Here is a 16916-nt window from a genome sequence, read left to right on the forward strand (position 1 = left end):
GATGTCATTGCGATGGGGTGGCGCCTAAAGAAGGACCCCGCAGGTAATTTCTGGAGTGGATAACTCTGGTGATGCCAACCCAAATTACGCCACCTACTTCAAGGGGTACTATTTGCAAACTTCTGGAATCAGTCTGACACCTTTGGAATATTCTAAAGTAAGGAATTTGCTGCTATAAGTCTCTATCCGATTATGGCTGCAAAAACACTGATATAAAGAGTACCAAATGGATATTTGGAGGGTACATTAAAAACAGACCTTTAGCCAACATAGTTTTGGTATCCATTTTCTAAACCAGTTAGTGTTTCAGAAAAAGACAGAAAAATTGTTACATGAGTTTAGTAGATAAGTAAAACAGTTTACCGTTCGCAAACCCTCTAATTTACTGAATTGGAAAATACTAAATCCTATCACACATCTAGCTACTAGGTAGTCCAGCATAAACATTCATGTCCAATGTAAATAGTGTTAGTTGCCTTAGGCACACACGAACAAAGGATTAAAGATGATGAGGATGGCGGTTAGATGGCTGCCTTTAACTGTACCTATGATATAGTGATGTAGATCCGTGCTGTTTCAGTGGAAAGAAGCCAGGAGATTGTGAAGGATACTGGTTATAAGGGTATAGCTACATCTATTGAAAACTAGTCGAAAGTAAATTGATCATAGCAGTTACAAATGTCATCTATTTATTCACCTGTGGAAGGAATTGGCAAACACTACAGATCACTGTATGTATAAACAAAAGCATATGTTCTTACATTTCTTCGATGTTCAGTTAATGTTGTTCTTATTGCAGCTGGAAAATTAAATGACCATCTACCAACAGCCTCCATGAAACGTGTAAATATCTTTTCATCCTGCGGCTGGAAAGACAGATTAACACAGTTGATATATTAAGCCCTACAGCCTTACACTTGGGAGAACTATATTCACAACAAAAGCTTGAAATAACTGTAAATCTAAATGCATCTTGATCTACAATATAAGAATGAACCAACCTGTAACTCCAGAACTCCAGCGTCGGTGTCTTTCATACATTAAAACCACATGAAGGGACAGGGGAGATTTAACAGGTTCCATGCGTTGGACGGCCGGGAGCCATCAGACGCTGCAGTGCTAATGTGATTCGGACGGCTCCTATCAATCCGTGCACATGGCACAGGAAAACCCACTGGTGCGGGCTGAAATCATCCAATCGGCTCGCTTCAGTTTCACTGCCTTGGTGCTCGGGGGGCTATCTCAGCCCTCTGAACACCGAGGCAGATGGGAGAGGTATCAATGGACGGGGGGGGGGGGGATCTCCCCTTCGAATGGTACCCCTCCCTAGTGGATTCTTGCTTGAGGATTGCCTGCAGGAGGGCGATCCTCAAGCAGAGATCCACTCATAGGGCTAAAGGGAGGGGGGAGCGGCCCATTTGGCAAGGGCTTTAGCTCCCCCTCAATGTTTTGGCAAATTTCAGTCTTTGCAGAAGGCACACTAGACACCATGGATTTATTTTATGAGTTCGTATAGGGGTGGGGGCTTCCAAAATTACGAAAACAATATTATGTGATATGCACTCCTTTCTTAAAACACTTTTTATCCTTTTTAAATTACACTTAGAACTGGTGCTAACCCATATCTTGACTAGCCCCTAGTCAAGTTGGTACAAAATAGAAACAAATCACAGAAACCTGTGTTATGGGAAGCACTATTCACTTATTCACTAAACGTGATAAATTTTTTGTTCTTATTCTCCATACATTATCAATCAAATCTTAATCTTTATGTTTCAACCAATAGTTCATATAAAGTGCTCGCAGCCTTGTGCGTCAGACTGCTGCTATAGCCATCACAAAAAGAACATACACAACATAAAAGTGAAAAAATTCTCTTCAAGGCTTTGGTCGCATTTCTTTCTTCCAGATTGCTTTTATTCTTCTTATTTGTCAGAAGATAAATTGTTTAAGATTCTTCAAACACTTCTTCCTCATTAAACATGTGAAGTCATATCCCAATGCATTTCGGTATGCACCTTCATCAGGGGAATACACTACAAGTGACAAAACATTCAATCATATAAAGACCAAAACTATTTCACAATTTACAATCATATGTCATCTATTGGATTTTGAATATTTCTCAGAAACCAGTCAATCTTCTACTGTGCACAGTCTGTCCTGTGAGTAATTGCCCATCATGCTCGCAAAAGTTCACCAAAAACCAGTCCTATAACCTTATAATCCAAAACCGGAAAAACTAAAAAAATGTGAAAATGTGAACACACCCATGCAAACTACCCCTACTCCTGCCCGCATGCGTGCACAGAAGCCAAGACATGCCCATTATAAATCCTTCCTTAATATGCAGGAACACGTCTGTGCTCTCTTACCTTCATAAGCTACATTAAAGTAAACACTGGTCAATGTCCATGGTCTCCTTATCCTAAAACAACACGTTAACCGAACACTTAATTGCCTGTTTTTAAAGTACAATCACTGGCTCATGCATAGGGTTTCTAGACGTTACTTACTATTTCTTACTAATTCCACTGTTCCTCACGTGAAACCGCTGTTGTAGTATCTATGCGTCTGTGGATTAACCAAAAGGAAACCTCCTTAATATTGCCGTGCGTTTAAAAATATTTCTCAAAATAGCCCTGAAGTGCTCTTCTAGATACTCGTAGTGTCCTACCTTGTCTCTACTGCCAAACACTCCGTGTGATTCCAACCGCGACCTGACTCTGCTACTTTCTCGATAAACGTGCTCCTTACCGAGTGCCGGTATTTGGCGTGTGACGTCAAGGTGACATAAAAAACGGACTACTGACTATTCTAACCCTATCCAAAATGGCGGGCGTATGTTTGTAAACACACGAGTAAACGCTAAACCTAGACTCAGAAGACATATGTCAAATTAATACAGAAAAAAGCAAAATGTTGTAAACTACTCCTCACAGGTGTATTTTAGAAGCGGTCAAAAATAATAGTGAGATTTTGGGAGCATGAGTGCAAATGACAAAGTTGACAATATACATTAAAATACAGTACACTTGATAATCATAAATATAGGCAAATTATGGAAAGTTGTTATAAAAAGCACATCATTTCAATCTTATCATTGAGCCCATAGGGGGTCAACGTCCTAAGGGACTTTATCCAATAGGTTTCCCTCTGAGCCAACAGTCTACCTGTGTCAACATGTGGTTTTTCCACCATTCTCTCTAACACTGTGAATTTCAATTGAGGTATTGTGTGCCCTCTTTCATGCCAATGTACAGCCAAACATGACTTCATGTTCTTTGTTCGAATCATACTTTTATGTTCGGTCATTCGAACTTTCACCTTTCTTGTGGTGCGTCCAACGTATACAAGTCCACAAGGACATTTTATCGCATAGACTAGAAAACTTGAATTACAGTCCGAAGTATGTCTCAGAGTTATGTGTTTACCTGTTTGAGGATGAGCAAATGAATTTCCTACTAATACATTGCCACAATGGCCACAGTTATAACACTTCATCATCCCTTTCTGGCCCAAGGATGTACTTTCGAGTCTACGACCTTTCAATACCTCCTTGATATTTCTTGATCTAGAATGGGCAAATAGAGGTTTGTCTATGAATACCTGTTGGAAATCTGGCTCTTGCTCAATTATTTCCCATCGTTGCCTTATGCATCTTTTTATCGCCGCTGCGGCTGTCGAGAATTTAAGTACAAAAACCTCCCTCCTGTTTTTGCTCCTTACTTTTTTCTCCAACAGGGATAATCTGGGCATAGCTTTTACTCTGTTCTCAGCTTGATCTAAAACTGTGTCAGGATACCCCCTTGCTTTGTATTCTCCCCGCATTCTCTTAATAGTTTCCAGTCCTTGTGTCTCATTTGAACAAATCCTCCTTGCTCTAATAAATTGTGACAATGGTAAATGTCTTTTGAGTGAATCTGCGTGAAAACTGTCAAAATGTAAAGCATTGTTTCTGTCTGTTGCCTTTTTGAATACGCTTGTCACCAGTGTGTTCTTCTCTTTAACAATCAAGATGTCAAGATAGTTTATTTGCTCTGCACTGACATTATATGTGAATTTTATAGAGGCATGACAATTATTTAACTCCTGAAGCTGTGTTCTTAGTATTTCCTCTGACCCTCTCCACACCATCAGTATATCATCGATATATCTTAGGTATAGTGCCAAATGAGTTTGCCATATCTCTTTCTGTAGTATGTGTTGATCTTCAAATCTGGACATGAACATATTAGCATACGTAGGTGCCCCAGTAAACCCCATAGAGGTGCCCGTCTTCTGTAGGAAAAAACAGTCTTGCCATTGGAAATAGCCATGATACAAACAAAATTGAAGAAGTTCAAGGAGAAAAATATTATGGCTCTCCTCATAATCATGCTTCAATAGCATCCACTCTGCTGCCTCAAGACCTTCCATATGTGGGATTGAGGTGTACAGGGCCGAAACATCAACCGTGCACAACCACAATTCCTCATTCTCATGAATGGGTACTTTCTGTAGTTTCCGTAAACAGTCCGTGGTGTCTTGCACAAAAGTCGACCATTGTTGCACCAACGGTTGCATATAATGATCTAAGTATCTCCCTAGCGGTTCATGTAGTGACCCACATCCCGCCACAATTGGTCGGAATGGTGGATCATTCGGGTCTTTATGCATCTTCGGCAACATGTATATATATGGCCTATTGGGATATTCTGTGGTCAGGTACCTGCTTGTTTGCTCGTCAATCCTGCCTAACTCAATGGCTTTACTCAAAATGTCTGATAGGATCCTCTGGAACTCCAGAGTGGGGTCCGTATCTAACTGTAAGTAGGTGTTGGTGTCCTTCACATGTTGCTCTACCTTCTGATGATAGTAGGCGGAATTGAGCACAACCAGTGCTCCGCCTTTGTCTGCTGATACTATGGTTATAGTCTCATTGGAAGCCAATTCATTAAGTGCCAAGGTCTCTTGTCTAGTCAAATTTCTTCTCATGTTTCCATGGTGTTTAATCTGTGAAAAATCCTTTTTTACCAGTATTTCAAAAAGGTCTAGAGCTTTATGCGTCATAGGCGACATGAATGTGCTTTTAGGTTTAAACACTTTAGTCATTGTGGTGTCTGCCGTGGGTTCAGAACTCTCTGCGTTGATCTGATGAAAAAACCATCTCAGTCTCAGCTTCCTCATAAACTTAAAAAAAGAGACTTCAGTCTCAAGATCGTTGCTGTGATATGTTGGTACAAATGACATGCCTTTGCACAAAACTGATATCTGTGTGGATGTTAATGCAGTGTCTGAGATATTCATAATCAGTTCCTCTTCGGGTTTCGTCTTAAATCCTGTTTTTTTCCTTTGTCCCCTCCTTGTTCGCTTGTTTTGTCTATTGTGTGTTGTGCCTGTGTGTCCGGAGGGTGGTTGGAACTGTGACCCCCTTCTAAAAAAGGCTGCCTGCTCTGACCGCTTGTTACACTCTCTGCACATGCACCCTGTGTCGTTGTCTCTACAGACGGACGTGTAGGCAAGGTATCTTGGTCTGTGGCCAAACTTTCTTCGGAGGTGTTTTCAGTTGGTTTTCTAAAAACCCTTCTCTGTGCATATTTATCAGCCCAGCTGTATACCTCATCCAACTTATAATCTAAGGTATCACGCTTAAATTTTCGCAACTTCCTTTCATGGACTTCTTTAGTATGTTCATCTAATTTATCATTAATCTCTTTCAAAGTCTTATCCATTTCATCAGCAGACATCCGTGTGGATAGTTCGGTTTTCATGTCAATTATTTCTGCCTCTAGCTCCTTCAAAACGTTAGACAATTCTTCAACTATGAGAAGTACTAGATCAAGTGAACATTTGTTCAGTATCGCAAACCATCTTGCTAAAAATGGTTTATTAAATTTAAATAGCATTGGTCTTAATGATATTCGCAGTCCCCTAGGGATGCGCTTAACCCTATGATACTGTATCAAAGTAGTGGCATGAAGCCTCTGGTTAATTTCTTTTCGCAAAGTGTACTGTAACTGTTTAATCAGTTGTGCAGTGGTGCCTGGTTTTGTTTTTAGATCTCTGGTTTCCTTGATGAGAGTATAAATACTCTCCGCTTCATCATCTGTGTACCCCTTTGTTTCAGCTTGATTTTTAGTCATCTGGGCTATGTCATCGAAATCCATCTTAGTATATGGGTGCAATTCACAAATGGAGCTAAACCTATATAATACGAAAACAATATTATGTGATATGCACTCCTTTCTTAAAACACTTTTTATCCTTTTTAAATTACACTTAGAACTGGTGCTAACCCATATCTTGACTAGCCCCTAGTCAAGTTGGTACAAAATAGAAACAAATCACAGAAACCTGTGTTATGGGAAGCACTATTCACTTATTCACTAAACGTGATAAATTTTTTGTTCTTATTCTCCATACATTATCAATCAAATCTTAATCTTTATGTTTCAACCAATAGTTCATATAAAGTGCTCGCAGCCTTGTGCGTCAGACTGCTGCTATAGCCATCACAAAAAGAACATACACAACATAAAAGTGAAAAAATTCTCTTCAAGGCTTTGGTCGCATTTCTTTCTTCCAGATTGCTTTTATTCTTCTTATTTGTCAGAAGATAAATTGTTTAAGATTCTTCAAACACTTCTTCCTCATTAAACATGTGAAGTCATATCCCAATGCATTTCGGTATGCACCTTCATCAGGGGAATACACTACAAGTGACAAAACATTCAATCATATAAAGACCAAAACTATTTCACAATTTACAATCATATGTCATCTATTGGATTTTGAATATTTCTCAGAAACCAGTCAATCTTCTACTGTGCACAGTCTGTCCTGTGAGTAATTGCCCATCATGCTCGCAAAAGTTCACCAAAAACCAGTCCTATAACCTTATAATCCAAAACCGGAAAAACTAAAAAAATGTGAAAATGTGAACACACCCATGCAAACTACCCCTACTCCTGCCCGCATGCGTGCACAGAAGCCAAGACATGCCCATTATAAATCCTTCCTTAATATGCAGGAACACGTCTGTGCTCTCTTACCTTCATAAGCTACATTAAAGTAAACACTGGTCAATGTCCATGGTCTCCTTATCCTAAAACAACACGTTAACCGAACACTTAATTGCCTGTTTTTAAAGTACAATCACTGGCTCATGCATAGGGTTTCTAGACGTTACTTACTATTTCTTACTAATTCCACTGTTCCTCACGTGAAACCGCTGTTGTAGTATCTATGCGTCTGTGGATTAACCAAAAGGAAACCTCCTTAATATTGCCGTGCGTTTAAAAATATTTCTCAAAATAGCCCTGAAGTGCTCTTCTAGATACTCGTAGTGTCCTACCTTGTCTCTACTGCCAAACACTCCGTGTGATTCCAACCGCGACCTGACTCTGCTACTTTCTCGATAAACGTGCTCCTTACCGAGTGCCGGTATTTGGCGTGTGACGTCAAGGTGACATAAAAAACGGACTACTGACTATTCTAACCCTATCCAAAATGGCGGGCGTATGTTTGTAAACACACGAGTAAACGCTAAACCTAGACTCAGAAGACATATGTCAAATTAATACAGAAAAAAGCAAAATGTTGTAAACTACTCCTCACAGGTGTATTTTAGAAGCGGTCAAAAATAATAGTGAGATTTTGGGAGCATGAGTGCAAATGACAAAGTTGACAATATACATTAAAATACAGTACACTTGATAATCATAAATATAGGCAAATTATGGAAAGTTGTTATAAAAAGCACATCATTTCAATCTTATCATTGAGCCCATAGGGGGTCAACGTCCTAAGGGACTTTATCCAATAGGTTTCCCTCTGAGCCAACAGTCTACCTGTGTCAACATGTGGTTTTTCCACCATTCTCTCTAACACTGTGAATTTCAATTGAGGTATTGTGTGCCCTCTTTCATGCCAATGTACAGCCAAACATGACTTCATGTTCTTTGTTCGAATCATACTTTTATGTTCGGTCATTCGAACTTTCACCTTTCTTGTGGTGCGTCCAACGTATACAAGTCCACAAGGACATTTTATCGCATAGACTAGAAAACTTGAATTACAGTCCGAAGTATGTCTCAGAGTTATGTGTTTACCTGTTTGAGGATGAGCAAATGAATTTCCTACTAATACATTGCCACAATGGCCACAGTTATAACACTTCATCATCCCTTTCTGGCCCAAGGATGTACTTTCGAGTCTACGACCTTTCAATACCTCCTTGATATTTCTTGATCTAGAATGGGCAAATAGAGGTTTGTCTATGAATACCTGTTGGAAATCTGGCTCTTGCTCAATTATTTCCCATCGTTGCCTTATGCATCTTTTTATCGCCGCTGCGGCTGTCGAGAATTTAAGTACAAAAACCTCCCTCCTGTTTTTGCTCCTTACTTTTTTCTCCAACAGGGATAATCTGGGCATAGCTTTTACTCTGTTCTCAGCTTGATCTAAAACTGTGTCAGGATACCCCCTTGCTTTGTATTCTCCCCGCATTCTCTTAATAGTTTCCAGTCCTTGTGTCTCATTTGAACAAATCCTCCTTGCTCTAATAAATTGTGACAATGGTAAATGTCTTTTGAGTGAATCTGCGTGAAAACTGTCAAAATGTAAAGCATTGTTTCTGTCTGTTGCCTTTTTGAATACGCTTGTCACCAGTGTGTTCTTCTCTTTAACAATCAAGATGTCAAGATAGTTTATTTGCTCTGCACTGACATTATATGTGAATTTTATAGAGGCATGACAATTATTTAACTCCTGAAGCTGTGTTCTTAGTATTTCCTCTGACCCTCTCCACACCATCAGTATATCATCGATATATCTTAGGTATAGTGCCAAATGAGTTTGCCATATCTCTTTCTGTAGTATGTGTTGATCTTCAAATCTGGACATGAACATATTAGCATACGTAGGTGCCCCAGTAAACCCCATAGAGGTGCCCGTCTTCTGTAGGAAAAAACAGTCTTGCCATTGGAAATAGCCATGATACAAACAAAATTGAAGAAGTTCAAGGAGAAAAATATTATGGCTCTCCTCATAATCATGCTTCAATAGCATCCACTCTGCTGCCTCAAGACCTTCCATATGTGGGATTGAGGTGTACAGGGCCGAAACATCAACCGTGCACTACGCTTGTCACCAGTGTGTTCTTCTCTTTAACAATCAAGATGTCAAGATAGTTTATTTGCTCTGCACTGACATTATATGTGAATTTTATAGAGGCATGACAATTATTTAACTCCTGAAGCTGTGTTCTTAGTATTTCCTCTGACCCTCTCCACACCATCAGTATATCATCGATATATCTTAGGTATAGTGCCAAATGAGTTTGCCATATCTCTTTCTGTAGTATGTGTTGATCTTCAAATCTGGACATGAACATATTAGCATACGTAGGTGCCCCAGTAAACCCCATAGAGGTGCCCGTCTTCTGTAGGAAAAAACAGTCTTGCCATTGGAAATAGCCATGATACAAACAAAATTGAAGAAGTTCAAGGAGAAAAATATTATGGCTCTCCTCATAATCATGCTTCAATAGCATCCACTCTGCTGCCTCAAGACCTTCCATATGTGGGATTGAGGTGTACAGGGCCGAAACATCAACCGTGCACAACCACAATTCCTCATTCTCATGAATGGGTACTTTCTGTAGTTTCCGTAAACAGTCCGTGGTGTCTTGCACAAAAGTCGACCATTGTTGCACCAACGGTTGCATATAATGATCTAAGTATCTCCCTAGTGGTTCATGTAGTGACCCACATCCCGCCACAATTGGTCGGAATGGCTTTACTCAAAATGTCTGATAGGATCCTCTGGAAAGCCATTGAGTTAGGCAGGATTGACGAGCAAACAAGCAGGTACCTGACCACAGAATATCCCAATAGGCCATATATATACATGTTGCCGAAGATGCATAAAGACCCGAATGATCCACCATTCCGACCAATTGTGGCGGGATGTGGGTCACTACATGAACCACTAGGGAGATACTTAGATCATTATATGCAACCGTTGGTGCAACAATGGTCGACTTTTGTGCAAGACACCACGGACTGTTTACGGAAACTACAGAAAGTACCCATTCATGAGAATGAGGAATTGTGGTTGTGCACGGTTGATGTTTCGGCCCTGTACACCTCAATCCCACATATGGAAGGTCTTGAGGCAGCAGAGTGGATGCTATTGAAGCATGATTATGAGGAGAGCCATAATATTTTTCTCCTTGAACTTCTTCAATTTTGTTTGTATCATGGCTATTTCCAATGGCAAGACTGTTTTTTCCTACAGAAGACGGGCACCTCTATGGGGTTTACTGGGGCACCTACGTATGCTAATATGTTCATGTCCAGATTTGAAGATCAACACATACTACAGAAAGAGATATGGCAAACTCATTTGGCACTATACCTAAGATATATCGATGATATACTGATGGTGTGGAGAGGGTCAGAGGAAATACTAAGAACACAGCTTCAGGAGTTAAATAATTGTCATGCCTCTATAAAATTCACATATAATGTCAGTGCAGAGCAAATAAACTATCTTGACATCTTGATTGTTAAAGAGAAGAACACACTGGTGACAAGCGTATTCAAAAAGGCAACAGACAGAAACAATGCTTTACATTTTGACAGTTTTCACGCAGATTCACTCAAAAGACATTTACCATTGTCACAATTTATTAGAGCAAGGAGGATTTGTTCAAATGAGACACAAGGACTGGAAACTATTAAGAGAATGCGGGGAGAATACAAAGCAAGGGGGTATCCTGACACAGTTTTAGATCAAGCTGAGAACAGAGTAAAAGCTATGCCCAGATTATCCCTGTTGGAGAAAAAAGTAAGGAGCAAAAACAGGAGGGAGGTTTTTGTACTTAAATTCTCGACAGCCGCAGCGGCGATAAAAAGATGCATAAGGCAACGATGGGAAATAATTGAGCAAGAGCCAGATTTCCAACAGGTATTCATAGACAAACCTCTATTTGCCCATTCTAGATCAAGAAATATCAAGGAGGTATTGAAAGGTCGTAGACTCGAAAGTACATCCTTGGGCCAGAAAGGGATGATGAAGTGTTATAACTGTGGCCATTGTGGCAATGTATTAGTAGGAAATTCATTTGCTCATCCTCAAACAGGTAAACACATAACTCTGAGACATACTTCGGACTGTAATTCAAGTTTTCTAGTCTATGCGATAAAATGTCCTTGTGGACTTGTATACGTTGGACGCACCACAAGAAAGGTGAAAGTTCGAATGACCGAACATAAAAGTATGATTCGAACAAAGAACATGAAGTCATGTTTGGCTGTACATTGGCATGAAAGAGGGCACACAATACCTCAATTGAAATTCACAGTGTTAGAGAGAATGGTGGAAAAACCACATGTTGACACAGGTAGACTGTTGGCTCAGAGGGAAACCTATTGGATAAAGTCCCTTAGGACGTTGACCCCCTATGGGCTCAATGATAAGATTGAAATGATGTGCTTTTTATAACAACTTTCCATAATTTGCCTATATTTATGATTATCAAGTGTACTGTATTTTAATGTATATTGTCAACTTTGTCATTTGCACTCATGCTCCCAAAATCTCACTATTATTTTTGACCGCTTCTAAAATACACCTGTGAGGAGTAGTTTACAACATTTTGCTTTTTTCTGTATTAATTTGACATATGTCTTCTGAGTCTAGGTTTAGCGTTTACTCGTGTGTTTACAAACATACGCCCGCCATTTTGGATAGGGTTAGAATAGTCAGTAGTCCGTTTTTTATGTCACCTTGACGTCACACGCCAAATACCGGCACTCGGTAAGGAGCACGTTTATCGAGAAAGTAGCAGAGTCAGGTCGCGGTTGGAATCACACGGAGTGTTTGGCAGTAGAGACAAGGTAGGACACTACGAGTATCTAGAAGAGCACTTCAGGGCTATTTTGAGAAATATTTTTAAACGCACGGCAATATTAAGGAGGTTTCCTTTTGGTTAATCCACAGACGCATAGATACTACAACAGCGGTTTCACGTGAGGAACAGTGGAATTAGTAAGAAATAGTAAGTAACGTCTAGAAACCCTATGCATGAGCCAGTGATTGTACTTTAAAAACAGGCAATTAAGTGTTCGGTTAACGTGTTGTTTTAGGATAAGGAGACCATGGACATTGACCAGTGTTTACTTTAATGTAGCTTATGAAGGTAAGAGAGCACAGACGTGTTCCTGCATATTAAGGAAGGATTTATAATGGGCATGTCTTGGCTTCTGTGCACGCATGCGGGCAGGAGTAGGGGTAGTTTGCATGGGTGTGTTCACATTTTCACATTTTTTTAGTTTTTCCGGTTTTGGATTATAAGGTTATAGGACTGGTTTTTGGTGAACTTTTGCGAGCATGATGGGCAATTACTCACAGGACAGACTGTGCACAGTAGAAGATTGACTGGTTTCTGAGAAATATTCAAAATCCAATAGATGACATATGATTGTAAATTGTGAAATAGTTTTGGTCTTTATATGATTGAATGTTTTGTCACTTGTAGTGTATTCCCCTGATGAAGGTGCATACCGAAATGCATTGGGATATGACTTCACATGTTTAATGAGGAAGAAGTGTTTGAAGAATCTTAAACAATTTATCTTCTGACAAATAAGAAGAATAAAAGCAATCTGGAAGAAAGAAATGCGACCAAAGCCTTGAAGAGAATTTTTTCACTTTTATGTTGTGTATGTTCTTTTTGTGATGGCTATAGCAGCAGTCTGACGCACAAGGCTGCGAGCACTTTATATGAACTATTGGTTGAAACATAAAGATTAAGATTTGATTGATAATGTATGGAGAATAAGAACAAAAAATTTATCACGTTTAGTGAATAAGTGAATAGTGCTTCCCATAACACAGGTTTCTGTGATTGGCTTCCAAAATTAGGCATGCCAATGCCCCCACCCCTCAAACAACCTCCACAGTATTTCTGCTACCCAGAGGGATTACCTCTAATCTGTCCCTGGGAGGAGGGGCGGGGAGAAAGCCCACTAGACACCAGGGATTTTGGTTCTCATAAAACAGGGGTGGGGATTGCACACTAAGGGCAATACCATGCATCCACCCAATTTGGAAACAGTCTTTCTGGGGGGCAATAGCCCCTGATCTGCCCCCCCAGGGGGTACAGAGAGCACACTAGGCACCAGGGATTTTTAAATATATACTTTTAGGGGTGAGGGCTTCCCAAAATGGACATACCAATACCCATGCCCCCTAAATGATTTCCCACAGAGTTTCTTCCCTCCCCCATGAGAGAAAGCTCTCTAGGCACCAGGGATTATGTTTTTTTCTTATACGTAGGCTAGGGGCACTAGTATGCCCATTTTAGGCAGCCCCCTCTAAAACTAATTGGACAGTCTTACTGCCACCCTTGTGGGTCAGATGAGGGTTATTACCCCTGATCTGCCCGATATGGGGGTAGAAAGCCCACTACACACCAGAGATATGTTTTTGTGCATGTCAGAGAGCGGCCCCATAAACAAGAATTGTTCCCCTTTTTTTCTAGTGACACATTTTGGCTGTTTCTGCCCCCCTTTGGGGAAGATAAGCAATATTTGTAGGCTCCTCCTAACCCCAGCGGGTCTGAAAACCACTAGGTAGCGGGGAAAGTTTCTGAGTGTGTCTGAACTGGAGATCTGCTGACGGTCTGCGTGTACTGGCGTTTGGCTTGATGTGTGTGTACTGGCATTTTGTTGGAGGTGTGTGTGGACTTGTACTTGGCTGGTGGTCTGTGTGTGGACTAACGCTTGGTGGAGTTGTGTGTAGACTGGCGCTTGCTTCGCGGTGTGCATGGACTGGCGCTTGCTTGGCGGTGTGCGTGGCCTTTCGCTTGCTTGGTGGTGTGCGTGTACTGGCACTTGGCTGGCGGAGTGCATGGACTGGTGCTTGGCTGAAGGTGTGCATGGATGGTGCTTGGCTGGCAGTGTGTGTGAATGGTGCTTGGCTGACAGTTGCGTGGATGGTGCTTGGCTGGTGGTGTACGCAATTGAGGTATCATTTTTATCGGGAGACCAAGGGGAATGCTGAGTGGCAGCACATTTCTGCTGTTGCTGTGATCCCACCACTTTCTCACACAAAACATGTGAGGAAAATGTGACTTTTTATCTTAATTCGAGGTTTGCAGGGGATTCTGGGTAGGAAAATGTAGGGGGATCCATGGAAGCTAGACCTCCCTGGACTCCTCCGGGTGTCTAGTTTTCAGAAATCTCTGTGTTTGGTAGGTTCCCCTATATAGCTGCCAAGCCCAGGACCAAAAACACAGGTGCCCCGCTATCTAGCTGAAAACGAGCTGGTTGTGCTTAAGGGTCACCAGGGTTTCCTGTGCCAGGCTCCATGACCATCTAGGGAAACCTACCAAACTCAAACAGTTCTAAGAACTAGACACTCATGGCAGTCCAGGGAGATGTGACTTGCATGGATCTACCAACATTTTCCTACCCAGAATCCCTCGCAAACCTCCAATGTACCTAAAAGAATATCACGTTTTACTCAATTTTCTGTGTAGGAAAGTTGTGGGAAGCCCAGACCGCCACAAATTATGACCCAGCCTTCCGCCAGGTCTCCCAATAAAAATGGCACCTCACTTGTGAGGGTAGGAACAGTGCCCATGACAGGAAATGGCCCAGAACGTACTGTGGAGACTTCAAAATTATCGATCTCAGAACGACCAGGTTTTGAAAGGGAGTCACCTGTGTTTTTGGTCTTAGGCTCAGCAGCCATCTACAGAAACCCAACAAACCCTGACATTTCTGAAAACTAGACACCCAGGGGAGTCCATGGAGTCCCAACATGCGTGGATATCTCAAAATTGTGCTACCCAGAATCCCCTGAAAACCTCAAATTTTGCTAAAGAAAATTGCATTTTCCTCACTTTTCTGTGTAGGTAAGTTGTGGGATCACCGGGCCACTATGAATTTCCTACCACCCAGTTTTCCCCCAGGTCTCCCGATAAAAATAGTACTTCACTTGTGTGGGTGGGCTTAGTGTCCGCAACAGGAAATGGCCCAAAACATACTGTGGAGACTTAAAAATTATTGATAGCAAAAATATCTGGTTTTGTGAGAAAGTCATCTGCGTTTTTGTTCGTGGGCTCCGGGCATCTAGGGAAACCTGCCAAACTCAGACATTTCTGAAAACCAGACACCCAGGGGAGTTCAGGTGGGTGTGGCTTGCGTGGATCTCCCAACATTTTACTACCCAGAATCCCCTGCAATCCTCAAATGTAGCTAAAAAACAAATCACGTTTTCCTCACTTTTCTATGTGGGATCACCGCACAATCACAACTTTTCTGCTCAGTATCCCAAGTAAAATGATACCTCACTTGTGTGGTTGGGCCAAGAGCCTGTGAATGAGAAGGGGCAAAAACGTAGAGACTGAGGGGCTGGCATAACGAGTTCTAAGCGCAATATTTTTCTTATATACATTTTATCGTGGCTCTGCATTGGACACCCACACAAGTGAGGTATAATTTTTATCGGGAGTCCGAGGGGAACGCTGGGTGGTAGAATATTTGTGCAGGTGCAGTTATCCCTCACAGAAATGTGAGAGCAATTTTATTTCTTTTTTTACATTTGTTTTATTTTCATTGACAGAGGGGTACATTAAATTCATATACGGAAGACAGACAAAGCAAGACAAAAAGAAGAATCCAGAGATAATTCCTTATGTTTCAGAATTAAGGAACAGAATAAGAGTAGAATTACATTTGAGTACATACATTGAGAATAGAGAATATAAACGTATACTAGATACTCCAATTGATACTTAAAATATTTCCATATTCGTTCAAATCTGAGCATTGAGATTGTGAATCTTGTTTCAGCCAATGCGCGCTCTTTTTCATATATATCTGATAGAAGAGCGAGCATTTTTGAAAGAGTAGGCGGTTTAGGACTGATCCATCCCCTCGCAATGCAAAGTCAGAAAGCGCATTATAGCAATATTATCATGCTTCTTAGTCCCCATAATGACCTCCTTAGTAATAAAAGACAAATCCGATCCCAAACATTGGCCAGCAAAAAACGTAACCTGCTCCCAGAAGTCTAGTAGACTAGGACACATATGGAACATATGGAGAATATCTGCTGCCCTCTGACCACATCTAGAGCAGCATGTCTTGTCCCCAACCCCAGCAGTAGATCTTTGTAGAGGTTGTTGCCACCCACAGATGTTCTCCGGTGTATAATATAACATGTATGTTGTTCGAAACTGTTGCAGTTTGAGGCTGACAGAGTATACAGAGCTCTCCAAAGTATCCAATGCAAATGTAATTTCGAATACATCAGTAATTGTTCAGAATTTCTGACTCCATTTACTAGCTAATAACTAATAACTGATTCCCTTAAATCGGACAACTGCAAATAGATGGAGCTTATTCTAGCTTTAAGCAAAGGATTTAAATAGTGAGACAGTAATGGATGGGAGCATGGGTTCTGAAAGTATTGCCATTTAAGAAGATAGTCTCGATTTGCAAATTTTAAAGAAAGACTGGGAGGGAAGTTCAAAAGATCGTTGTAAGTCCAAAATAGTTAAAAGACCACTATGATCAAACAACTGACCCAATCTTTCTATCCCACATCTTGACCAACTACGTGCTGTACAGTCATGGAATATATCCGGGAGATATGGATTATTCCACAAATTAAAGTTTTCATGATTAATGAGGTCTTCAAAGGAAAGCTTTGAATAGTTTAAAATGCCATTCCATATGCGGACCATATCCCTGATAGTCTTGAATTGGACTCTTTTGTAATAGTTGGGGTCATTAACCCTAAATAGAAACATCTTAGAGTCTGTACCAAGGGCTGTAAGAAGACCATGATATGGATGTGTATAAATTAGCATACTTTGCAAACACCCAGTGAATGCTGCCCAAAAATAAAGTTTGAAA

The 16916-nt window shown here is 40.8% G+C and overlaps 1 protein-coding gene across 8 annotated transcripts in view; it reads right to left on the minus strand.

Moving 5' to 3' along the window:
• Nucleotides 1-16916, minus strand: part of LOC144768773 (uncharacterized) — a 9320023-nt gene that overhangs the window by 5609540 nt on the left and 3693567 nt on the right. For all 8 annotated transcript variants that reach the window (XM_078652700.1, XM_078652694.1, XM_078652695.1 and 5 more), the window contains one exon: nt 762-866. In XM_078652700.1, the coding sequence (XP_078508826.1) occupies nt 762-866 (105 nt within the window). The remainder of the gene's footprint in view (nt 1-761; nt 867-16916) is intronic.

This window comes from Lissotriton helveticus, chromosome 7 (genome assembly GCF_964261635.1).
Source record: "Lissotriton helveticus chromosome 7, aLisHel1.1, whole genome shotgun sequence".
NCBI classification, from domain to species: domain Eukaryota; kingdom Metazoa; phylum Chordata; class Amphibia; order Caudata; family Salamandridae; genus Lissotriton; species Lissotriton helveticus.